The sequence below is a fragment of the Setaria viridis genome, chromosome 1 (genome assembly GCF_005286985.2).
Source record: "Setaria viridis chromosome 1, Setaria_viridis_v4.0, whole genome shotgun sequence".
Lineage (NCBI taxonomy): Eukaryota > Viridiplantae > Streptophyta > Magnoliopsida > Poales > Poaceae > Setaria > Setaria viridis.
Window position 1 is genome coordinate 33,256,551 of NC_048263.2, and position 26,053 is coordinate 33,282,603.

Sequence of the window (26,053 nt, forward strand, 5' to 3'; positions counted from 1 at the left end):
TGAACTATGAATTCTTATGGATCCAGTTTGCCTTTCCCCATACCTCCGCGATTTTTCCTGCTATTTTGCTAGGATAGCACCCAGATTATCTATTCAGCACCTGGCTAGCGGCTAGCCCGCCTACCCGCCACGCTCCATCAGCCCCAGCCAACCACCGGCCGCCAGCCAGACTGCAAGAGCCACCGGGCGGCCGGCACGGTCTCTCCATTGTTGCTCCACAGCTCCAAATCTCCAATGCAGCATTACTCGTATCTCCACTCCAATTTCCCACTCATCACCTCATCATCGTTTTCAGAAGCTAAGCTTTCCACGCAGATTCCACGATTATAAAGTCGACGAACTTTCAAATTAAAAACTCAAATCCCGGAAACGTGAGGTGCAGGACTGAATCATGTGGCCGTCGCTACATAAACCCGTCGCCCACGCCCACATGCGCCTCCTCCTCGCAGTCTCCGCCTGCTCCGGTCCACTCCACTTCGGCACCACCACCAGCGCAGTCGCGGCGGCGGTTACGACTCGAGGCCCGAGCCCGAGCAGCGGCGTCGCGGCCACCGCGATGCCTTCGTCGTCCTCCTCGCCGCCGCCGCCAGCCGAGGAGACGACCGCCGCCGCCTCCCCCGCGGGTGGGTTCCGCCTCACCGAGCCCTCCTTCCTCGAGTCGCTGATGCCGAAGAAGGAGATCGGCGTCGACCGCTTCCTCGCCGCGCACCCCGAGTACGATGGGCGCGGCGCGCTCATCGCCATCTTCGGTGAGTGTCCCCCTTGCTCTCCATTCTCCAACCAGCCGATGCGTAAAATTGCTTAGCGCTGCCCCCTATGGGTTGGGTTGGCTGTAGTTGACTTCACACGGAGCCTGGAGGCTGGTGTTTTCGCCGATGTGGTACAATTGAGGTGTTCGGTGCGATCTGTTGGGCTCAAGGTTTTAAGTAGGTGATACTATCATACGCATGTCGTCAATGGAAGAGTGGAGTTCACTGAGGTTTGGTTCATAGCTTTGTGTGGCTTGCACTCTTTCAGTGTTTAAGTGGTTACTGAACCGTGTAGCTTGAGTTTTCTCTGTTACTGCAGGGTTTTTGTATTTATCAACTTAGGGCCCGTTTGGAGCCTTGGGGCTAAACTTTAGCTCTATGTTTAGATGCTAATTAGGACTAATGGATTCTACTCACCAATTAGCTACGACTTATGTAATTAGTTTTACAATTAGCTCATATTTAGTCCTCCTAATTAGCATCTAAACATAGGGCTAAAGTTTAGCCCTAAGGCTCCAAACGGGGCCTTAGTTGGGCTCTGTGGGTTTTATTTACTAGTTAAAGTCTTTTACAGCCTCTCTGAATTTTGTGGAGCATATTTGTGTTTTCGATATTTGTGGCTTAACCTAGCACTTATAGTGTGACCTTTGTCTTATATATGAGATTCATGGTCTGTGGAGTCAATTGAATTTGGCAGGATATATTTTTTTTATAGAATCCTGCTTGCAGCTTATGGGGTTCCTTTGCTTACTTGCTGTATGGTTCAGATAAGCATTTACCTGTTTTCATGAGTGTTTGTTTTACCAAGTTTGTTAAAATAAACAACCATAGTTTGGTAATATTAAGATAAATAAACAGTTAGTCAGAGGCTGTTACATCTGCATTAGATATTCCTCTGGAAAGTTTATTGTTTAGGCAAGAATGAATTCAAAGCATGGGCAGTTGGGCACAGCTTGAGTCTAGGGTAGTTGGGTGATCTACGACAGGTTTGATTTTGGGAGCAATTCTATGCATTTGATAGGCTTTGATTCTCCTAGCTGTGTTGTGCTGATGTGACTTGTAAACGTGACAGATTCTGGAGTTGATCCAGCTGCTGCTGGGTTGCAGACTACTTCAGATGGAAAACCTAAAATCCTTGATGTTATTGATTGGTACTATTGACATTTCCAGCATCTGCTTATCTGTTCTTGTCCTTTTATTTTCTATATGACAAGTTCTCTTGAACGATGTGTTCATTGATTCAAGTACATTTATGCTCCTAAATGCAGCACCGGTAGTGGTGATGTTGACACATCCAAAGTGGTGAAAGCTGATGCTGATGGTGCTATTGTTGGTGCTTCAGGTTGGTCAAATTGTGTTTAGATTCTGTGTTATTTCTTGTTCTTCTCAAAAGGTAGAATTTAAATGCTTAACTTTTTTTTGAAATAGTAAAAATGTTTTGGAGCATGAACTTTTACTTGCTATGAGTTATGACACTAGGCTGTTGAGGTTTTCATTTTGTCATGTTGCCCTAATTTTAGCATGTACAATATAAATTCTTAAGGCATCATCTACCAGTCATATTTTAGTTTACTATTGGTTGAATGTTCCTTGTCTTGTCAAAGCTATGTCGCCAGTAGGATCCATATTCTGATTGGCATTCCCCTGTTCTTCCCTGATATGCTAAGCTCTGTTTGCACCCAGGTGCTCGTTTGGTTGTAAACTCCTCGTGGAAGAACCCTTCTCAAGAGTGGCATGTTGGCTGTAAATTGATATATGAACTGTTTACTGATACACTTACATCTCGATTGAAGGTAAACTTATTTTTCAGTGTCTGCATTCTAAATTTTTTATGTTGAAGTTGAGATCTTAACAAGCATTTACCCACCACTACTTCAGAAAGAAAGAAAGAAGAAATGGGATGAGGAAAACCAGGAAGCAATTTCTGATGCTCTGAAGCAGCTGAATGAATTTGAAAAGGTTCACATCCATTCTGATTGCAACATTGATTCTCCCCTCCTGCTTATTTGCTTTTTTACTGTATGTACTGCATTCAGCTCTTTGCAGTGTAGACAAGTACTGCTGCAGGGTGCATTGTTAATTGCACATTCAGAAGTTCTCACCTTTGATGATAATGGCTGCAGAAACACACTAAGCCTGATGATGCCACGCTGAAGAAGGCTCATGAAGACTTGCAAAGCAGACTTGATTACCTGAGGAAACAAGCTGAAGTAAGAAAAACACATATAATGCGCGGGAACTTTTCTAGCTGGCTTATAGTGTAATGTGTTCCTTCTGTTTTTGTAGGGTTATGATGACAAGGGACCTGTGATTGATATTGTTGCATGGCATGATGGTGATGTTTGGAGGGTTGCTGTTGATACCCAAACCCTTGAGGGTAAAAATAATGGCGGAAAACTAGCAGACTTTGTTCCGTTGACAAACTACAGGTATGGTTAATTTTGTGTTATTGTGTTGTTAAGTAGATGCAGTAGTCCCTTACACAGTTCTTGTTCATTTCTTATCCTGGCTTTGTTTTATTGTAGTGTATAGCCCATGCTTAGCTGCATGTTGTTTGAATGAATTGTATTTCATTTACCAATGATTCTAGTCTTCTAGTTTCTAAAGGGTGCTAATAAATACTCTTTCCATGGTAATTTTATATGGTTTTGCAACGTCCACCCTTTGAACAAAAAGGAAGTGTTTAATGAAAGCATATTAAGTATTCAAATGAACGAATCTAATGGTTGATTTTCTAGTTCAATATATGACACTCTAATTTTATAGTGCTGGTGTCAAAGTGTGAACTCTGTATCTTAGGAGCCAGTTTTAGTGTAAAGAAGGTTTTTAATGCACCTATATGCATGAATGTTTGTATGCCGGAATGTAAGCTCTACTTGTTCCTAAGCCTTAACCAGAGATCATTCTAACTCTATTTTTGTAGACTTTCTATATACCGTTACTAGTGTACCCCTTATTGTGGTTGGGGCTTCTGGCTGCTTTCATATTTGTATATGACCGTATTATCTAGCTTCAGGTTTATATGCAGTTTAGATGTCTACTGAATGACTAGCCATTCAAACATAACCTTTTATCTTTATTTTCACTTCTGTTTGGTACCCATTGTCATTCTTATATTGAGCAATATGTTTCTGATATCATATGAATGTCTGATCTACTATATTTTTTTTGCAGGCTTGAACGAAAATATGCAATTTTTAGCAAATTAGATGCTTGCTCTTTTGTAGCAAACATTTACGATGATGGGAACCTCGTTAGTATAGTAACTGACTGCTCTCCGCATGCTACTCATGTCGCGGGGATTGCTGCTGCATTTCATCCAGATGTACGTTACTTTAATCATCGGCTTCTCGTTATATGAAAATTGTGAAAGGCACTGTTGTGTTGATATGTTCTTGCACAGGAACCTTTGCTGAATGGAGTTGCACCTGGAGCACAATTGATTTCGTGCAAGATTGGAGACACCCGCTTAGGATCAATGGAGACAGGGACAGGCCTGGTTAGGGCCTTGATAGCTGCAGTAGAGGTAAAAATACTTCTGCCATTTTGTATATTATTTATTGGTGTGAATTGCAAAATGCATTTGCTTGTGGTCAATTGAACAATACCTTCATACCACATCCTGATGAAGTGCTTAATGGTTGAGGAATACCTATTCGACTAAAACATCCTCAGCACTCCATTGAATCTTACGATTTTTTCCATGAACTGATTCCTTAAATTCTGACATCCAGCACAAATGTGATTTGATTAATATGAGCTATGGAGAGCCTACAATTCTTCCTGACTATGGCAGATTCATTGATCTTTCTAATGAGGTGAGATCCTTTACTACATTGTTATTTCTTATCCATATGTATTCTTGGGTTCCAGTATTCTATCTTAGAATGCTTGTGGAAATGTAGCTGAAAGTCTATATTGTTTCACAGGTTGTGGACAAGCATCGTATTATATTCATTAGTAGTGCTGGAAACAGTGGACCTGCTTTAAACACTGTTGGTGCTCCTGGTGGGACTAGTACAACCATAATTGGTGTTGGTGCTTATGTTTCACCAGCTATGGCTGCTGGAGCTCACTGTGTTGTACAACCACCAGCTGAGGGGATGGAATACACCTGGTATGTTGTTAGTCTGTAATTCTTTCATGGTATTTTATGATACACCTGACCAACAATTTCATGTTATGTCATCTTATTATGGATGAAAATATATATTGTGCAATTAAAATAAGTCTGGTACAACCGTGGAATTGAACATCAGGCGTGTTTGCTTGGGCTTAGCTTCTACTTTCTCTTTGAAAGTAAACCAAAGCACAAATATTATACTTGTCCTAGACTCCTAGTGAAGGTAATTGTTATAAAAGAATGCAAGAAAAAGGTTTCTTGTGGTATTGCTTCTGCTTGATTCTCATAAGATAGGTGGCAAATTCTAGATTCTTTAATTGGCTTGACTGACATTTGTTTTGTTACAACCGTGCCTGCTTTTAGACAGTAACATTGAATCTGTTATGGACATTTAAGGTCTAGCCGAGGCCCTACTGCTGATGGGGATCTTGGTGTCTCCATTAGTGCACCTGGTGGGGCAGTTGCTCCTGTACCAACTTGGACGCTTCAATCTCGCATGCTTATGAATGGCACTTCCATGGCATCTCCTTCTGCCTGTGGTGGGGTAGCTCTTCTTGTTAGCGGCATGAAGGTTTGTGTGGCCAATGTTTCTTTTTTGTTAATGCAATGCAATTAACCTTTTTTATGCTTGATAAAGCAAGACAAAACGGTACTAGCTCTTCTAATTTGGAATATATTTCAGGCCGAAGGCATTCCATTAAGCCCTTATTCTGTAAGGAAAGCAATTGAGAATACAGCTGCATGTATAAGTAATGCACCTGAGGAGAAACTGACTACAGGAAATGGGCTTTTGCAAGTTGATAGGTTAGTTGCAGCTGTCTCTTCCATGTTATGCTTTGTGAGGAAACCTCTGTGATCTGATGGGGTTGAAATTTCAGTTGACGTCATAGTGTTGATTTGGCAGGGCTTTTGAATATACACAGCACGCGAAGAAGTTGCCACTTGTTTCTTATAGAATCTCAATCACTCAAGTTGGAAAGTCAAGTAAGTGCCCTATCTGTTTTTAGTATTTAATCTAATAAATCTTCTTCCAAGTGTTCTTGGAATCTCATTTGATCAAATCCTAAGGTTCCCTTTCTTTTCTTTTTAGTCATTTTTTCTCACTAAAACTTCTCTAATTTGCATCATGTTTATGCTTTATTTGAAGTTATCATTTGTAGTAATGGAATGTTGCATGCGGCTGTGTATGATGTTTTCATGTTTTTTAATTCTATATTGTTTCTAGTCTTGAATAATGATGCATATCTCAACATCTGTTATTGCTTTTATTGACAAACAAGCTTAAATATCTGTATTATTTATTGATGTTCAGTTGATATATTATGTGTTGGAGTTGGATAACATGACAGCATGTCCGCCTTGCAGTTCCTAAATTAAGAGGAATATACCTTCGGGGGAGTAATGCATGTCACCAAACAAGTGAGGTCAGTTCCTGCTAACCTGTTTTAGTTACCCTATCATGCTTGTATTTTTTCCTTTCTGGAAAAGAGGCTGGAGGTGCCAGCAGTGTCATTGACCAAAGGAAGATGGTGCTTTTACTTCTGTAATAGGATAGTAGAAGTGTAGGATTCTTTAATATTAAAAAAGTTATAACTTCTTTTTTATAACTTTTTTTTTCTATTTTTCTCCTCTGTAGGGGTAGGGCAGCACAAAAGAGTGTGATCTATATTCTATAAGTTTCTATTATATTCATAACTAGAATCATGTTTCACTTTTCAGTGGACTGTTCAACTTGACCCTAAATTTCATGAGGATGCCAGTAATCTGGAGCAATTGGTTCCTTTTGAGGAGTGCCTGCAGCTGCATTCAACTGATACCTCTGTTATTCAAATTCCTGAATATATATTGGTGACAAACAATGGGCGCAGTTTCAAGTTGGTACCTTTTGTCTATGCAGCTAGATGATTCTATTTTTTTCTTTCATTTGTCGAACTTTAATATAATGTTTCTTCCATACTTGTTGAGATTTTCAGTTTATGTGAACATGTACAAAAATATAATTATTGGTGTATATAGATCATATGGCCATTAGTGATGATAATAGATGATTTTGCTAATGGACTGTGGTTATTAACTTATTATCACAGACTTCTGTTGAAGTGATAGCACATGGCATTTTAACATGTAAAAGCTCTTCAATTGAATGCTAAATGTAGTTTCATATCAAACCATAAACCTGGCGAATGAAACACATACTCTTTCAATTTAGACTTGCACGCTAGTAGTAAATCAGAATCTTTTGATCAATATGCGATGTTAATTCTGTCAAGTGAAACTTCTTGATTTGTTTTTGCTTTGCCTTTTTGCAGCATTGTTGTCAATCCTGCTAATATCAGCAGTGGCCTTCACTATTATGAAGTTTATGGCATAGATTACAAAGCACCGTGGCGTGGGCCCATTTTCCGCGTGCCAATTACTGTAATAAAGCCTATTACTCTACTGGGAGAGCCACCATTATTGTCAATTACAAACCTTTCGTTTAGATCTGGTACTCATTTTTGTCACATTCTTACAAATTTTTATTTTTTCTTAAATTATATGTCCGTGTGCTCAAATTATTTTTGGATGCTTATATTTTTGCCTATAAAGGTCTGCCAAAGTATTTACTTATTCAGCCGGTCACTGGCTAAATGGTGCAACCCCCATCTCTCTCACACGGTGCATTTTGTTCAGAAACTAGTATTTTCATGAGTTTTTTGGAACTCTTGCTCACACTATATTTGTCCAATTTCTATTTATATAGTTTAGAGATTTAATAAACTCCATCTATTTTGGTTACCTATATATTTTTCCTTGCTTACAGGTCATATTGAAAGGAGGTTCATAAATGTGCCTTTTGGAGCTTCATGGGCAGAAGTTACCATGCGGACATCAGCTTTTGATACTCCTAGAAGGTTCTTTTTGGACACTGTTCAGGTAAACCACATAAGATTTTATCTTAGTTCCTATTTCTAAGATGCAATATCTAACATCAAATATGCCAGATCTGTCCACTGAAGCGACCTATCAAATGGGAGGCTGTTGTTACTTTCTCTTCACCTTCTTCAAAAAATTTCAGTTTTCCTGTAGAAGGTGGCTTAACTTTGGAATTGTCAATAGCCCAGTTCTGGTCTAGTGGAATTGCTAGCCACGAACCTACTTGTGTTGATTTTGAGGTACTTCTATCTACATGAATAGTTTTTTTTCTTCTCCTGATCAACCTTAATCCTTGGGCTCCTAGATGGATTTGTAAATTTAGTTGTGAGGCACTCGTTAATATCATCTGTTTCCATGCTGAGTACATTTATTTCAAATTGCAGATTGTGTTCCACGGAATATGCATTGATCAGAAAGTAATTGCCCTTGATGGCAGTGAGTCACCCTTGCGTATAGTTGCTAGATCACTTCTAGCATCAGAGAAGCTTGCTCCTGTTGCCACCCTTAACAAGGTAAGTCGAGAATCTGTAGAAGCCTGTGAAGAGTTTCAGTTTTATTTCCATATATTGATTTTTAAGCTTGCAGATCAAGACACCTTATCGACCTGTGGAGTGTAATCTTTCTTCACTTCCCACTGACCGTGATAGATTACCCTCTGGCAAGCAAATTATTGCGCTGACCTTAACGTGAGTTGATATTTGCTTCTGACATAGCTCTACATTCTTGTCAGGACCTTTTTTTAACTTTCTTTGACTGACTGAATTTCTGCAGTTACAAGTTCAAACTGGAGGACAGTGCTGAAGTAAAGCCCCACGTGCCACTACTTAACAACAGAATATATGACAACAAGTTTGAGTCTCAGTTTTATAGAATTTCAGATTCAAACAAGGTGCATTTATTTTCCTTTCAGAAAATTGTTTCTTTAACTTATTCGTCCCTCTTCAGTGATGGGGAATTTAGATATTCTATCCATTGATTATTTCTCTGGTTTTGATTAAAGCATTCTCATCTTTTCCCTGATCTGCATGGATGTACCTGTAAAATTATCTGAGTTATTATTTGTGTTTTCACTCTCATTCCACTCTTCTTTGAAACACAACTTTACTAATATGCGAGATAAACTATGGAAGTTTCAAGTAATGCATGGTGTAGTTAGTCAATTAAATTTTGGTGTAGGGTCAATTTTTCCCACAGAACTGTGGCTGTGGACATAGGGGGCAGAAAAAATGACAGAACTGTTCTCTTTGCATTAAGCAGCGTGTTTACTCTTCTGGCGATGTCTACCCTAGTTATGTCAAACTTTCAAAAGGAGAATACACACTGCAACTGTACATAAGGTAAATCTCTGCCACCTACTAGGTATCTCTATGCATTCTCATATTTGTTTAGCCTCATTTTGTTTTTAATAATATGTAAATGTGTTGATTGTACGTTACCCAGACCGAGATTTCTAACCTGCCTGCTGAATCTTAATTTATTCCAAGCGGTTGATACTGATTTTTGAAACTTGAATATTTCAGTTATAACAACCTATATATTGACATCGATTATTTACCACTGAATTAGTCATGTCTCACTCTACCATCGGATTTCAAATCTCTTCACACCATGCTATTGCTAGATGTCCTTTGCTATCTGGACGGCACCGTTTGAAACTGGAGTTATCAGTTATCTGCTGGCAAATCATGAGTTAGTAACTTCCCCGATGGCATGCACTGGATTTATGGCTATAGAAAACAAAAGATTATTGCTTAGTAAAGATTGAGCTTCCTATCTGGATATGGCGCCGATTGAAAATGGAGTAATTGTTATCCACTGGCAAATTATGAGTTAGGAACTTCCCCGATGGCATGCACTGGATTTATGGCTATAGAAAACAAAAATTATTGCTTACTAAAGATTGAGCTTCCTATTACTCACATGCAACTCCTTTCCTCTTGTTTTTCTTGCTATACATCTTTAAATCCTTCTACAAAAGAAGAAAAAAAGATTGTCGGGGTGCAAATTTTGACTAGTGTTGACAGTGATAAGGATACAAGAGATGAATCTTTAATTAGATGAGCAAAGATAGGGGGGGCTACCCAGTGCAAAAGCTCCCACACAAGGTGGGGTCTGGGGAAGGGAATTCCTAGACAGCCTTACCCTTGCAAAATTCTTTTAAAATTCTGCGAAGAGGCTGGTTCGAACCCAGGACCTCCGGGCCACAAGTGGAGAGTTTAACCACAAGATGAGCAAAGATAGGGTTAATTTTTATGTCTTCTTACCTAAAAGGGTAAGTTGTGCATTATTTTCATGCTCTTCTTGTTCTGAGTTACTAGGGGGCTGTTTGGCTTGAAGCCAAACCAAGCCTAAGGTTAGGCAAGTTTGACCAAGTTAGTACTTAGTAGCTGTTTGGTTCTAGCCACAAACTATGGCAAGATTCCTTTTCTCTTAGCTTGGCCCCACACATCAACGACTTAAAAAAGGTGTGGCAAGATTCTTAGGCTAGCCAAAGTGTGGCAAGCAATTTGATGAGCTAACCTTAGGCTAGCTTGGAAAAAATTTGTGGCAAATGGTGGCAACCTTAGTATACCAACCAAACATGCCCTAAATACTAACTTCGCGTTCTGGTTGTGGTTTAAACACACTACATTCTGTGTTAACGAAAAAAATACACTACATTCTTTTATATGTCAACGCATGGAAATCCTTTTTATGATATGTTTGCAGGGTTATCATATGTCAGATGCTGCAAACCATCTCATGTATCATGGTCTCTGGTTTATTTATTAATACATGTATTGGTGTAGGCATGAGAATGTGCAATTCTTGGAGAAACTCAAGCAATTGGTTCTGTTTATTGAGAGGAAACTAGATAAAAAGGTATCCCATCTAATACTGATGTTTCACATTTCGAATAATGATTTAGCAACTACCAACATGGCTGATGTAGATGTTATGACCTTATCACAGGATTTCATTCCATTGAGTTTTTACTCTGAACCTGATGGCCCTATAGTTGGAAGTGGCACCTTCAGATCCACAATTTTAGTTCCAGGGTATTTCCTACTCAAATGTTTGCTATTATCTTACTAGCTTCCGACTCAAATGTTTGCTATTATGTTACTATAATAACACTTTGTTGCAACATTTCTTTACATTTTCAGAGAACCTGAAGCATTCTATGTGAGTCCTCCATCTAGAGAACAACTCCCAAAGGTATATATCCTCTTGACATATATTTTGGTTAGATATCAATACCCTCAGCCATGTGATTTTGCTGTTGTGTTATCTGTTGATTGCTCTGCAGAATGCTCCACCTGGGGCTGTTTTGGTTGGGTCCATAACCTATGGTACTGTAAGCACATTTAACAAGAAAGATGACCAAAAACAGCATGCTCCAGTATCTTACAATATCTCGTATAGCATTCCACCATCAAAGGTAACACCAAATTAAATTGTCAGCTCCCTATTTTCTACCAAGGTTGCTGTTATGATGATCCTTTCTGGAACCATAAAGTCCCAATACTTTTTATACACATGTTTGTGCTCTATAATTTGCCTCATATGTTCAATGTATTTTGTTTCATACTTTCATTCATTCATATTTCAGCGTATTCAATATGATTATGCTTTCGCAGGTTAATGATGATAAAGAAAAGGGGGTTTCAGTTGGAACAAAGAGCATATCTGAGCAGTTAGTTGAGGAGGTTGGTCCGCACTTAACTGGAATCCTTCTTTTTTATTTGGGTGGGGGTGGTGTTTGCTGCCTGTTTTTTGGGGGGTGGGTTGGGGGGGGGGGGGGGGGGGGAGGGGGGGGGGGATTCCAGTTACATGGAAATAATGATCGAATTGTGCTTTTTAGGTTAATAATAACTACGGGTTTTCTCTTATTGCAATTCAAACTCCTGGGAATATCACAATCCTTACTATGTATTGCATGACTAGGTTCGGGACACCAAGATAAAGTTTCTTTCCAGCCTTAAGCAAGAAACTGAGGAGGACAAGTCTGCCTGGTCGGAGCTTGTTGCATCTCTGAAGGTAGGCGTTGACATACAATTCTTAATAACAATTTACCTTCTGATTAGTTGTAGTCAGAAAGATCAAATTCTGCATAGCACAAATTATATCACTTGTCTAATACTCTGTTAACCATATGTCAACTCTCCTACTGTTTTCGCTAAGAACAAAAAACTATATGTCAACTCTCCTTTCTAGTTGAAACTTTAGGCAATCTTACATGCAAGGACTATTATTTCCTTTTGTGATGTTTTTGTAGCATCCTCAGATGTAGTTACTGCTGAATGACTCATCCTTCTTCCGATTTTATTATTTTGTTACATATTTTACACATCATGTTAACATAAATTTGGAAGGTCCTTTATTTATCTGCTTTACACAAAAAATTAATTGTTTCAATTTTCTGTTGTCAAAATCATAAACTGTACATAGTTATATTGTATCAGTTTTGTTTTTGCAATGCCAACTAAGTTAACCTTTCTTGGCATGCTGCAGTCAGAATATCCAAAATATACACCCTTGCTTGCTAAGATTTTGGAATGTGTACTCCGGAAAGCAAATGACGATAAGATTGGCCATGAAAAAGAGGTAACTACTAACTAATGTTCCTTTTCATTTATGTTGACGTGCATTTTTGTGGAAGGCGCTCTGCATCTTATGTCTAATTTCTGAACATACCAAAGTTTAAACAAATTTACAAATTTGATGTACTCAGATGAAACTGTGCTTCTTGTTTAATGCCATCTGCCATCTCTGTGATTGGTGCAAAGCATTTAGATAATGCCTTTTAAAACTCACTGCTAGCGGTAAGACAAATCATACCTGTATTCCGGAACTGGAGAATGGATTTTTCCAAGGAAACCTATCTGCAGCAGCATAGTATGAGAGCTGTGTTAGAATTCTCTTCTTCGTGCTTCTTATTTTTCGCTTTACTCTTATGGAGTGATCTTGGCTCACTTGACTTTTGCATAGCTCGTTTTCATTATTAAGGGCTTTCCCTACTGCCACCCCCACCCACCCATCACCACCCCGGAAAAAAAAAATTCACCACTACTTTTTTTCACATTGTTATTTTGGTGTTCAGGTTATTACTGCAGCTGATGAGGTTGTGGACAGTATCGATAAAGAGGAACTTGCAAAGTATTTATATCTAAATTCGGACCCCGAAGACGAAGAAGCCCAGGTAATTGGATGAGTACTTTGTTTTTGTTCCTTTTTAGTGAAAATGTACCAGCTCCTGCTGAATGCTGACTACCTTAAATATTTTACTCCACGATAGAAATTTAAGAAAAAACTGGAAGAAACACGGGATCAGTTCGCTGATGCACTATACCAGAAGGGTCTCGCATTGGCAGAGATTGAGTCACTAAAGGTGCAGAATCTTACTTTGCATTTCATGATTCCTTACCTAAATGCCTTTTTTTTTTAATATTTCTTACTCATGGTGTCAAAACCTGGAGCTTAGATGTATCTTGCTCATTAATGTTCTACTATTAATCTCTCTTTTTTTTTCTGAAATTCAAATTATTGAAAACCTTATATCAACATTGCGAAGTATAACAAGATTAGTTTTTCTACTTTTTGCTCAGCCAATATGTGGATTGTTTTTATACTGCATCCATTTGGTATTCCAATTTATTCTTCTTGGTGTCATATTTTTTCAACTGAATTTTCAAAAGCATGCATTTTTGTCATAATTCAAATCCTTGTTTTGTGACAGTCTGATGAATCTATCGAGGCATCTTCTAAAGATATTTTTGAGGAAAATTACAAAGAATTGATTAAATGGGTTGATGCTAAATCTGCTAAATATGGCACTCTGACTGTCTTGCGTGAGAGACGCTGTGGAAGGCCTGGTACAGCATTGAAGGTATATTCTGCCTACCAATTTCCTACTATTTGCAAGTGCAGTATCCTCTAATTATATTCATGAAGATGGGTAGACATTGCAGAATACTACCTCCGTCTCAAATTATAGGTTCTTTTGGTTTTTGTAGATTCATAGACTTTGTTATGCACTTAGATATACCCTATGTCTAGATGCATAATAATATCTAAGCATCTAGAAAAGTCAAAACGACCTATAATTTGGGACGGAGGGAGTAACATATCTTACGTGCACCTACGTTTAATAATAATATATAAAGATGACTTTTTCTATTAGTTATTGTTTAATTGGATGCTTGCGAGTTCAAGTGAAAACTTGTAGGTATTGCAGAAAAGAAAACTTACCTGTAACTATAAACCATGATCTAGTGGTTGCTATTCCTGTAGTTCATGCACTACATCTTCTGCGTATTTTAGCTAGCTTACATGGCTAGGTGCAGTCAAAAAGTGATCCCTCTATTTATTTTCACTGGATAACACATGTGAAGTGATGAAATTTTAGGTTTATTCCTTAGAAAACAAAATGTTGTTCCCTTGTGGTGTTGGTCTCTAGTCTGAGCTGACTGTCTTCTTGTCTTGCATAATTTTATTAGTCTTACTACATGTTTCTGTTTTGATTCTACTCTTGATTTGAGCATAATTTGCGTCAATCTACATTGGGATTTATATCAATTGTCATTACAGCAACGATAATTTGTCATACAAATTCAGTTAGTTGTTGTAGTTGCAATTGAGCAACACAGGGATGATAACATAGAAATTTCAGAACAAAGTCGATAAATCTGAAGGACCCTGAAAGTTTTGGGCCTTCCACATTTAATTTTCTACTTTGTTTAAGTCTTTTTGTTAACTTTCCTACCGCTGTTGTCCCTAGGTTTTGTTTTTTCAAGGTTCATCTAAGCTTTGTGCTAATATTGGCTGTTTTCATGATGTCCAGGTTCTAAATGACTTGATTCAAAATGAATCTGAACAGAAGAAAAAGCTCTATGATTTGAAGATCCAGTTGATCGAGGAAATGGGATGGAGCCATGTTTCAACCTACGAAAAGCAGTGGATGCAAGTCCGCTTTCCCCCAACTCTGCCTCCGTTTTGATTTTCAACCCATATCTTTACTATCATTCTCTAGAACCAGTTCAATTGTTGCCATTGTTACATCAGTTGATTGTTTCGATGGTCATTTACTTGGCATTTTCTCTTAAATAGTAATAATATAAAGGGCATATAGGCGAGCTACATGATTTTTGTGTTATTTTCTTTTTTTGTTTGTTTAGCATCTTTCGAGCAATCCTGACTTTAAGACCGAGGTGGTCTATTACATATTTAGGGTCAGACCGTCAAACGACGTTTGGACGGTGGCGGCATCAATAGTTTTGCGCACGGAGCATCTGTGCAATGGGCACTGACGTAGCCATGGCCGTTGTCGTGCCAAAACATTTCCGGTTTCCTGTTAGGGGTGCATTGATTGCGTCCCCGGAGTTGGTCTCGAAATATAAGCAGAGTGAGTTGGGGCCCTTTTGGATGGCTAAGCGAGCCTTGGGTGCGCTAATGGACTAAATATGGAGTAGTCAAAGGCTAATTAAGACTAACATTAGACTAACTATCGATTACTCCCTCCGCAAAGAGTGTCCCTTTAGTTCTGTCCGAAGTCAAACAATCCTATGTTTGATGTCTAGCAATACTTTCATTAAATTCATTATGAAATATATATATTCATAGCAAACTTATTTAATATTATAAATATTGATATTCTTCATTATAAATTTGATCAAACTAAAAATAGGTGACTTAGTCCCTCCGCAAAGAGTGTCCCTTTAGTTCTGTCCGAAGTCAAACAATCCTATGTTTGATGTCTAGCAATGCTTTCATTAAATTCATTATGAAATATATGTTCATAGCAAACTTATTTAATATTATAAATATTGATATTCTTCATTATAAATTTCATCAAACTAAAAATAGTTTGACTTAGGACAAACTTAAAAATAGTTTGACTTAGGATAAACACTCTTTGCGGGACGGAGGGAGTCATTATCTATGCAGTTAACCTACTATGTTGGTAAAATTGCATAAACACTCTTATAAGCCATTTCAAGTTTGACATTACCCCCATAAATCATTTTGTTACAAACATCCACCCACCTACTTAATGTTGTTGCAAATACTTACCTATTATGCCTAAACTTAACCGATTGAACACATTTTCAAAAATAGCAACCGCCAATGTTATCTTTACTGAAATTTGAACACATTTTCAAAAATAGCAACCGCCAATGTTATCTTTACTGAAATTTGAACACATTTTCAAAAATAGCAACCGCCAATGTTATCTTTACTGAAATTTGGTACTTCTAGTAGTATACTCTTGATATTTTTTAAGAAGATTCCACTATCTGTAAAAAAAATTCAATGTGAATTGGTAAATGAACATAATGCAAGCACTTGGGCAAGTTTGACTATGCTATCTCGGTATGTAGTGGCTTTATCTCGGTGAAAACGGGTTGATTCGTTTAAATTTCCACCCATTGGGGTGGTTTTTTGCAACAAAATTTAGTAATCGGGTAGGTATTTGCAATGAAATGGCTTATGGTTGCAATGTCAAACTTGAAACCACTTAGGGATGCATTTATGCAATTTTACCTACTGTGTTTAGTTCTATTTGACATTCAAACAAGAGAGCTAAAGGTTAGTTTTGGGATACAAACGGGGCCTTAAACATTAAGCAATAGCTGCAGTTACATTAATAGCAAACTGTTGAACACATCGAATCAACAAAAGAACGTACGACCACACCAAAAAAAATATTATACCCTTCCTGTTAAGTCTTGGCCTCCAGAATAGAGGTGGGACTTGCCCTTTCGCCGCTCGTGCCGCCTCGGGTCTAGACGGTATTACATGCTGGGTCATATCAGCTCGGTATCAAAAGCATTCATGGTACGCCTTCGTGTCGCGCTACACTCGTCTGCTGGCATATATAGTTCTAAAAAGTAGTGGAGAAAATAAATTTAGTTATATAGATATTTTAAGTAAATGTTCGAAGTTTTATTAATATTCATTGCCACAATTTCAATCATGGAAGGTAGGTTTTACGATTTTATTACATGATCGTAGTTATGCCAAGGTGTAGTAGAGATTGTAGGCTGGAGACATGATGATGTGTCATTTATGTGTCGTCCCAATCAAATATCATACTTCGGATGGTCAAAAATAGCAAGGTCGAAGTTTTAAATTTAGTTCAGCAAAACAGCAAATTTATGCTATGTCGTATTTTTGAGAAAATTTTTAACTTTGAAATACTCTAGTTTTAACAATGGTTTTCAAAATAAGGCTTGTGCATCCTTGGGCCTTGGCCCAGCAGTGTGCTGCATACACGCTAGAATTTTGTGGCAACACCAACACACGCACAGCGAATAAACCCGGAATCAGAACCACACGGCCAATTAACTTACATACCAATAAGGCAAAAACCTAACCTTTAGTCTGAAAAGTGCTGAGTTTGAAATTTTGTGCAGTTCTTCGGAGCAGGCTTAGAAAGGCGTATGCCGACCCGGCCACAATCTAGGACCTATCCCTACGCTTGGCAGGGCCATTTTTCTGCCCCGCTGCTTCTCCTATTCCTTGTGTGCTACCTTTTTCTTCTTCATCGCGCGCTCGCGCCTCTCTTCATCCTGGATCAGCCGGAGCTGCTCCTCATCCTCTTTCCTCGCAAGTGCCGCGCTTAAGATCAATGCAAAAAAAAAATCAGCAGACATGCAAATTAAAACTAACCTAAGGTACTGCTGCGGACATTACATTCTGAGGTCTGACTTATGCAGCTGAAATGAAAACGGTTCTCATATGTAAATGGAGATGAAATTAAAGGTTTCACCAAGGCATGCAACCAAGTACCTTCGTCTCTCTTCCCTCTCTATACTAGCAAAATCAGCTTCCATGTCACGGTCATCTTCATCTCCGCCAGGAATAAATTTTTCAGGATTGTACCTACACATGAAGCCGAACACCAAATCAGAGCTAGTACCGAAAATTCATAATATGGAATGCCTAACCCATGGAGGCCACCACGTGAAAGAGCACGATAAAAAAACATAATAAAAACATACTTGAATATTTTTCTGATAATGGATGAATAGTTTCCCATTCCATCATCTGATTTTCTTTTCACTGCACGTTTTTCCACTGGACGATGTGCCTGCAAACGTAAACCAATGTTGGAATAAAAGTACTCAATGGTTGTATTGTTAATGGCAAACGGTCTGTTACCTTGAGTTTTGAGGAAGGACCGAGCAGCTTTTGTTCTGATTTCGATCTCCCATGGAGCACAGCCGATCCATTATGTCCAATATGCTGACCTTGTACAGATTCATCAGGCCTTCGACCTTGCAAGGATTGCTGACGGCCATTGCCTTGCGGTCTCTGAATCTGCAACTGATGCTGCATCCTCTGGCCCTGGGATGCCAGCTGTTGCTGCCTCTGGCCAGGAATTGACGCCTGCGGCTTCTTGCTCTGCACTGACGGCTGTAGCTTTTGGCTATTCGAGGATGGCTTCATCAACCCTGGAGTTTTCTTCTTCATGTTAGGCAGGTTGGACCCGTTTATACCAGCAGCAACCATCCTTTTTCTGTCTCCAAGAGGGTCCTTCCCAGGAGACCCTGCCTTACTATGGACACGAGCCTGAAAGGAAGCCCTGCTCATACCAGCAGAATTCATCGGCCCACGAACATGGGACTCTGCATAAGTACAAGCATTATATTTATGAAATTTACAGCAACAGGAAAAACTAACTTTTGTTTAACCGATAAGTAGTGTCCCTACCAGATTTGGGATCAAGGAGAGGCCGCCTATTGTCAGATTGCTCTTTTGTAGGTTGTGGAGTATCAGCATCATCAGAGAACAAAGATGAGTAATCTCGGTTCTCACGAAGTGCATTAACCTTTCTTTTCTCCTGTATGTGTCAAAACATAAGTTTATAAATCAATCTATGCAGAGGTCCGTACAATAAGCAGAATAGTCAATCTTGCTTTGATTTCCTTTTACCTCACTAACAAACTTTGGCTTCTGCAGATTCTCAACTGTGCCAGGTTGCACCTTTGAAACCAATTGGCCACCTTTCTGCAAGCAATGTTTCAAGATACATATGACTACAGTTCAGCAAGATAAAATTCTAAATGTAATTAAATGTAGTGTTTGCACGTACTCTGGATGGCACGTTTTGTCGTTCTTTCATGATCGATGGGCATCCTTCTTCAATGACTCGACGAGCAAGCACTGGCTTTGATGGACCAAAGAAGGTGCCATATCTGCAAAAAGTTCGCCATCAACTACAGGAATTGAAATATATATCCGAATGACTATTCAAAGTCAAAGAGCACACGTACCCGTCCTTCGCCGGTGGCATTATCATCTGATTCACAGATGATGAACAGCTAGCCTTGGAGGTGCCAGCAGCCATTGCAGCATTTTTCCTCCTAATTTCCTCCTTTAACTGCTCCCTCAGGCTAAGTATCTCTTGCTGCCCAACTGGAGCCTCTTCCTCCTCCTCCTCAATCTCCTCTACTTGCTCAACCTCCTCTTCCACTTCCTCTTCAATGTCATCCTCCAACTCCGCTTGCCGCTGATGCTTGTGCTTCGACATCTCAGCATCTTCTTCATCGCTATACACGATGAAATCACCGAGGTCGTCGTCGTCATCTTGGTCAAATTCTTCGTCCTCAAATTGCTGCTGGAGGCATCCATAGGAATCAATAGCATCGGTTAGAAACATCTGCCAATAAACGGCTAATTCTGAGTAGTAAAGTGGTAATAGAGGTTAGCATTGGAATCAATGAATAATGGTATGATCATGATCAAAATTATTTTACCCAAGATCGATTTTATCTTACATTGGCTTCGTTGTCGAATTTGTTCGCCATCTGTTCACGATCGGGCTGATCGTACACAATTCAGAATACCTAAAACAAATTAGAGAGAGAACTTGTTGTGAGAAAGCATGCAAGGCATAAAATCGATCAGTAGAACTTTGAACTCGATGAAAGCGTCGAGTTCGAACACAGATCAAAAGCAGTGTTTTTTCCGCGTAAGACAATAGAGCTGAAGAACATATAACAGATGATTTCCGGAAAGAAAAAAACCCAACTCGGCGGAAGTATCTAGCCCTAAACGCGCTCCGCCGCACGGCGAGTACGCGTGCGGCTGAACCGGCGCAAAATTTCCAAGGTGCGCGAGGGAGGGAGAGGATTCCTCACCTGAAGAGATCGCGATGCCGGCGCGCCGCGTAGAGATCTTGCTACGAAGTCGGCGCTGCCGCGATCGATCGGCAACCCCGCCGTCGTCGCCTACTCGCGAGGAGAGGAGACAGCGCCGATCCGGGAGAGTAACGATGCGTGCGGGCGTGGGCGGGGGGGTGCGAGCCCTCCTGGTATATATATAGCCGCCCGCGTCTTCCACGCGCGCGTGGGCGGGGGCGCGCGTCCTTCCGCGACTTCTCTCATCTCCGCTGCGCCCCACCCTGCCTATAAGCAAGCAGATCGATCCGCCTCCTCCTCCCCCTGCTCGTCCCCGGCCGCCTCTGTTGCTGGAGACGCGCGCGTGCGGGGATCATATCACGAAGCGAAGCCCCCTCGCGATCACGTGCGGCGAGAACGCCAGCGGAAGGCACGGTGCGAACCCGAACCGCTCCTCCTTCCACCCGCGCCGCGGGCCACATGATGGACGCGGCACGCGCGCGTCTGGTCTCTGCCTCCCTGGAGTCCGAGCCGGCCGGTGAATACGGGGAGCCCCCTGCCGATCCAGCCATGGTTTGGGGGGAGTTGGGAGATTGGAAGGAGGAGGTAGAAGCGGATCCGTGGATTGGAGGAAGCCGCGGATTGATCGGCAAAGCCGGCTGAGAATGTGAGATCGAATGGATCCATGCTTCCGAATTTATCCTAACTTTATTTGTTGGAAAAATAATCGGGACGATTAATTGTACAGGTCGGTTGAATTTCTGGGTAACGGATTCGAATCCGGCGGCGTAAAACCCGGCGACGTGGCGCAATAGCTGGGCATTTACTCGAGCGAGAATAGGAAAATTGTTTTGAAATTTTCAAGCGCTCTTCCTTTATTTAGCAACTCTTAATACAGCCGTATACGAAACTCACGGCCATTCATGACGGGTTCCGTGCATGCTGACAATTGTTGCATGGTTTCCTATTCGTGCTCCTACTGTCCGTGGTCTCCGGCCGGAGTTCGAAACCTCAAGAAAGAGCTTAAACTAAATCCAAAGGTTTAAATTACAACACTATTTTTCGACCGCAAACTTCATGTCCTGCATGAATTCAAAGAGTTCAGCCACCGACCCGAGCTAATTCTAATATAATTTTATGTCAGAAAAGCCATGATGCACCTTAATCAGCTGAAGGATAAGTACTACGCATTCGGTTCATCCGTTTATGAAGTCTTGCGAATACTTTGCGCGCATCAGCACTGCTGCAATTCATACTTGTCCATTACCTCTGCCCAAGCATACTCCACAAGACCACAAGACACTGCCAATACTTAACAACAGCGCAATGTAATGTATGATCCAGCTACACAAGCTACTATTTGATGACTAAATTATTCATGGGCAATTCAACAACAAATTACAGAATGAATGAGTGTTAACACGGCAATGTAATTTGCATCTTAACGTGCTCACCCCTCTTCTTTGGTTAGCACATACACACTAAATTATCTCCACAAGAGGCAAGAAAACTCAAGCTGGTAGGGGAATCCACTGGTCCTTCTGCATCTTCGTCATCCGCCATCTCACTGGGTTGGATTTCCATTACAATCTTCACTGCTGGACATCTGAGTTATCATTCTTGACCGCCGAATCAACACCTGCATTATTAGGAGAAATTGTAGTCTGGCCTAACCCGGGAACTTGATTGTTTTCTCCAGCTGGTGGAGCTGGAGCTGGCTCGGTGGGTTTCATAGGCACATCCTTCACAGGTTCGGCTGAAGGCTTCTCTAATGGTTTTACAGGCTCATCCTTCACAGGTCCAGCTGAAGGCTTCTCTGCTGGCTTCGCGGGCTCTTCTGTCACAGGTCCAGCTGAAAGCTTCTCTGATTGTTTCACGGGCTCATCCTTCACAAGTCCAGCTGCAGGCTTCTCTGTTGGTTTCACAGGCTCAGATGTAGCACCAAGCTTGAGCCTCATTTTCTTGGATAGTTCCATAACTCCCTTTATTTCTGAAACACGAGCCATGAATATGCATGTAAGATCAAGCCATATCAACAGAGAAACATCCTGAACAGAACATGAAACTTTTGGTGACTAATATTCACTATTTGAGTTACTAAGTTCAACAAGCATCATTAAGACATTGAGTCGAAAAATTCCCCACTAAATATAGGTAAAACACATGTTGTGTGATTAGCAGTGCAGTGAAGAATGTATTTGGGATGATAAATGTTGCTGAGTATTTAAAAAGATATATTGCATGGAGTTCGATAGATAGAACTTAGGATGCACAAGGTGCATATTTCGTGTGTTTGCATGCAAGATTTTGGATACATGTCATGTAATGTCAACTCTTAATAGGTAGAGATGCGAATGGGCTACATATTATGATCTGGAATGCTGTTAAGCCAAATGAGGAGCAGAGTGATTAAAGTTAAGATTACATGTAACCACATTAGTGGAAATGATGCTAGGAAATTTTACTGTCAAGTTTGATCATGGTGTTCTAGCTGAAGAGACAAGACATAAGAGAAATAGAGGATTGTGCCAAACTACTAAGTTCAATTGCTCAGGACTTGCAGGTGCTAGCACAAAGAAAACATTTAACTGCAGGCTCCCATAGTCATAATAGAAAGAATCCTGCCTGGTTCGTTAAAATAAAAAGAAATTATCTTTTTATTCTGCGACCTAAGCAACTTATAGGGGAATTCAGGTTAGCTGTAAACATTTAATTTATCTTTCATCTTCTAATTGGTAGATTGGAACTCAGGAATGGTGGACCCATCTCATCTAAAAGTTAAAATGTAAATGTGATCAACCCCCCAGTTCCACTTATGCCATTAAATTCTTTCTCCACCCATTCGAAATCTTCCACCCCTGGACCTTTTTACCACTTCCACCACAGTATACGTTACGGCCTCCCCATCATGAGCATGGCACCACCGTGCATAGGCCCTAAGTTTTTGCAGGTCCCTGTAGGAGCACCCTGCTTACACCCAACAGTTCTGACTGAGTTTTAAGTCGTCCCTCCCGCCTAAACCAACCCAAGATCTGAGACAAACGGATAAATTTGCATGCTTCATTTCAACCTTAGTGGCCTCTACAGCCACTGACTCGTCAGCAACAAGGCCAGCATCCAGCAATAGCAAGAGGATCAGCACTCAGGGCACCAGTGGATCGAGCTATGCAAAGCCCACCAAAGGCTGTTCTTTCTGTCCTAACCCTAGGTTGGCTCGATTCCCTTCAATTGAACAACTATTTTCATAATAGCAAGACAGAAATTTAGGCTTTAATTGTATACCTTTCAGAATCTCACGAGCAGCATCAGTGTTGCGGAAATCGGTAGCCTGGTAAACCTTCAAAAAACAAAGATTGGGCAGTTCAGAATAGATTCGCAACACCGGAAGGTACACTGCATAACAGCTTGAAAAATATGTGAGTTCACTAAAAGATTGTTCTACGGTCGTGTATCCTAGACTTTGCCCCAAATCCCAGCTTTCCAGAAGCATAGGCTAATGTGACCAACTCTGCCTTCACCACAAGAGCACATCCATCTAGTAGTAAAAGTGAGTGCGAACCTGGACGAAGCGGACACGCAGGTCCGCGATGACGGCGCGGATCTTGTAGTAGTCGGAGGTGTGGAACCCCACCTCCTCCAGCTTCCTCTTCTTCGGGGCTGGGGCTGGGGCTGGGGCTGGGGCTGGGGCTGGCGCTGTCGCAGGTGCAGGAGTGGGGGTTGCCGCAGGCGAGGGCCCGGGGGGTGCTGCAGGCGCTGTCGCCGGGGACGGCGCGGGCGCGTCGGGCTGAGGGGGAAGAGGAGGAGGAGAGACCTTTTGATCCGGTGCGGGTGCAGCCGCGGGTTCCGCCGACGGTGGAGGAGGCGGGGTGGCGGTGTCGGCGGCGGCGGCGGTCGGAGCGGCCATGTTCGGGTGCGCGTGCGCGTGGGGCAATGCTGCGAGCCTGCAGCTGCGACTCAGGTCCGAACTCAGGATGGGGGCTCTGTTCTGGAATCTGTTGTGAGAGACGACCTGGTGCTGTTGTGAACCAGTCTATCGCCCGTATCAGCGTCGCGCTACTGGACGGTGGCAGATTGGAATTTGTAACCCATCAAGATTCAAGAGCACAACACGTTTCCAAGTATGTTTTCGAAATTGTACCGCAATATTGCAACCCTTTTTTCAATCAAGGAAGTGACTTTTTGCAAGAAAAAAGAAAGGTAAGATGAGCTACCACCAATGAGCCATACAGTCAACGTAACCTAGAGCATGGGGCTGTTTGATCCCCGGGCATGCCACTGTGGTGGTGGAAATCGGCGCCACAGGCCGTGGCACACGGTTGGGAGCAAGCATGTCTCATGTCGAAGCCACGTACATTTCTTGAAGTAGAGTAGCCACAAACAGTGACCAAAAGGTTTTTGATACTTTTTTTTTAATATTTTAGGTGGCTAATCCACTTGTCGAGCTAAAGAAAAAAGTTGCTCATATTTGGTTATTTGAAACCTACGGTAAGGCAACCTATATCTGATTGAACTATCCCCATCCTCAAATACATGACATTTAGGGCATGGAACAATCACAGCCTTAAAACGATTTATATCACTAATTCACTATACACGCAAGTAATATGGTATGAAAACATAATAATCCATCAATGGCCATGGCCTGGAGTTTCTCTTTGATGTTCTTGTTGAAACTCCTCTTGCACTTGAATGCATGTGGTTACTCTTGAGTTTAAGACTCCATGGAAATTTATTGTACCTCCGTATGCTGTATATATCTGCCATGTTCTTGCATTCTGTTGTCTTAGCCGCTCCTTCTCCATGGAGACGGGAGGAGTTCTCGAACTTCTGTTGGTCAGCGCCGAGGGCCTCAAGCATGCTCATCATCACCCGCGGCGTCTGTAGCGATCATCCTGTGTCTCATAACCTGAATGCCGTTGGAGCACGTTAGGCTCATCGTGCAGCTCTTGCTTGCAGGATCAAAAAGGCATTACGTGACCATCGAGTGGGGTGGTAAAATCGTGAGCAGTAAAATCACCCAAGGTATGAATTCCTGAATTATATGTCTTTCTTTCCTAAACTTAATTGAGTTCTCTTTTGAGATGGAAGCGGTAATTCGCTGCAGGTAGAGGTAAAAAGATTTGGTGGAACGAGAAGTTCAGGTTCCCGCTGTCAGACGCCGAGTGCAGGGACCTGGAGAAGGTGACGCTCACGATCATGGAGATCGACCAGTTCGCCGAGGACACCCCTGTCGGCGAAACGAAGTACGGCGAGGGTCACAACACAGCGTCGAACACGATCGAATCCCCGATCACCTGCAAAGATCGCAGGTAATTAACACTGCTCGTTTTGCAGGGTGCACGTCGGCGAGGTCATCAGCGAGGGCAGCGAGCGGGAGTTCCTGCAGATGAAACCGGCACCGTACAACGTCGTGCTGGAGGATGGCACCTACAAGGGCGTGCTCAAGCTGGGCATCAAGTTCATCTCCAGCGTAAGCACGCGCACGCCATCCGATCCCATGGAGACTCTGCATCTGACGGAGCACGTTCTTTGCGGCAAAATGCAGGTGAGCCTGAGGCCATCCACGGACGGCGACGGCGTGCGGTGGTCGGTGCCGGCGAGGCAGCCGAGCGTCGTCGGGTACGGGTTGTTTCTGAGCTTCGCGTGCCCGAGCATCCCGTGGAGGCGGCTCTTCTTCTTCTGCAGCCGCTCGAGCGGCGGACAGAGCGGCGAGAAAGATCTGTGAGAAGTGAAAGATCCGTGACTGCGAGGTGTGCCATAGCCATGAAGCATGTAACTTAGATCAAATCATCAAAACGATTTGGATTATTAGTAATTGTAGCTATGAGCTGCCAAATATTTTAGTCAGATCTTTTATAGAGCTGGTGCCATGGCACATGAAAGTGTACCCGAAAAGTTGATTTTAATATGGAGGATGCTCTAGCTTCTTTTTCTTGCGAAATTTGTACAGTTTTCTTGTTCATTTGGTAGGCAAGCAGCACAAATACAAACATGTGTTCGCAAAATAAACGGAAAAAATTTAAAAACAAAACCAACAATAAGTTTGCTAGTCTTATGGGTGGATACGAGGTGCTAAAATTAAACTTAATAGATTCTTCTCGTGAATTAGACTCCATCTGTGCAATTAATTTTATAATTAGACTATATTTAATACTCCTAAT

At 41.4% G+C, this 26,053-nt stretch overlaps 4 protein-coding genes across 4 annotated transcripts; 2 read left to right on the forward strand and 2 right to left on the reverse strand.

The window, feature by feature from the left end:
• The first annotated feature begins 144 nt into the window (after positions 1-144).
• On the forward strand, positions 145-14,907 carry LOC117865760 (tripeptidyl-peptidase 2). The gene is made up of 34 exons (XM_034750005.2): positions 145-749; positions 1,822-1,900; positions 2,018-2,091; positions 2,433-2,542; positions 2,628-2,708; positions 2,873-2,959; positions 3,036-3,178; positions 3,924-4,074; positions 4,153-4,275; positions 4,484-4,567; positions 4,679-4,866; positions 5,269-5,443; positions 5,555-5,676; positions 5,777-5,856; positions 6,238-6,296; positions 6,592-6,746; positions 7,182-7,360; positions 7,676-7,788; positions 7,857-8,027; positions 8,172-8,300; positions 8,374-8,474; positions 8,560-8,677; positions 9,046-9,125; positions 10,578-10,650; positions 10,741-10,826; positions 10,935-10,986; positions 11,078-11,209; positions 11,409-11,477; positions 11,716-11,808; positions 12,283-12,375; positions 12,872-12,970; positions 13,067-13,159; positions 13,508-13,657; positions 14,612-14,907. The coding sequence occupies exons 1-34, from the start codon at positions 392-394 to the stop codon at positions 14,765-14,767; spliced, it is 4,056 nt and encodes a 1,351-aa protein (XP_034605896.1). The 5' UTR covers positions 145-391; the 3' UTR covers positions 14,768-14,907.
• A 2,059-nt stretch (positions 14,908-16,966) lies between these two features.
• Positions 16,967-21,001, reverse strand: LOC117865770 (uncharacterized). Its single transcript, XM_034750020.2, has 10 exons — positions 19,914-21,001; positions 19,551-19,619; positions 19,047-19,387; positions 18,866-18,968; positions 18,706-18,780; positions 18,484-18,613; positions 17,932-18,398; positions 17,772-17,860; positions 17,560-17,652; positions 16,967-17,388 (listed from the first exon to the last, which is right to left on the reverse strand). Exons 2-10 carry the CDS (start codon positions 19,578-19,580, stop codon positions 17,283-17,285), a joined length of 1,434 nt encoding a protein of 477 aa, XP_034605911.1. The 5' UTR covers positions 19,581-19,619; positions 19,914-21,001; the 3' UTR covers positions 16,967-17,282.
• A 132-nt stretch (positions 21,002-21,133) lies between these two features.
• LOC117865790 (uncharacterized) lies at positions 21,134-23,893 on the reverse strand. Its single transcript, XM_034750029.2, has 3 exons — positions 23,452-23,893; positions 23,175-23,229; positions 21,134-21,882 (listed from the first exon to the last, which is right to left on the reverse strand). The coding sequence occupies exons 1-3, from the start codon at positions 23,794-23,796 to the stop codon at positions 21,485-21,487; spliced, it is 798 nt and encodes a 265-aa protein (XP_034605920.1). The 5' UTR covers positions 23,797-23,893; the 3' UTR covers positions 21,134-21,484.
• A 909-nt stretch (positions 23,894-24,802) lies between these two features.
• LOC140221683 (elicitor-responsive protein 1-like) lies at positions 24,803-25,617 on the forward strand. The gene is made up of 4 exons (XM_072291416.1): positions 24,803-24,914; positions 24,997-25,135; positions 25,227-25,362; positions 25,438-25,617. Exons 1-4 carry the CDS (start codon positions 24,803-24,805, stop codon positions 25,615-25,617), a joined length of 567 nt encoding a protein of 188 aa, XP_072147517.1.
• Positions 25,618-26,053: the final 436 nt, after the last annotated feature.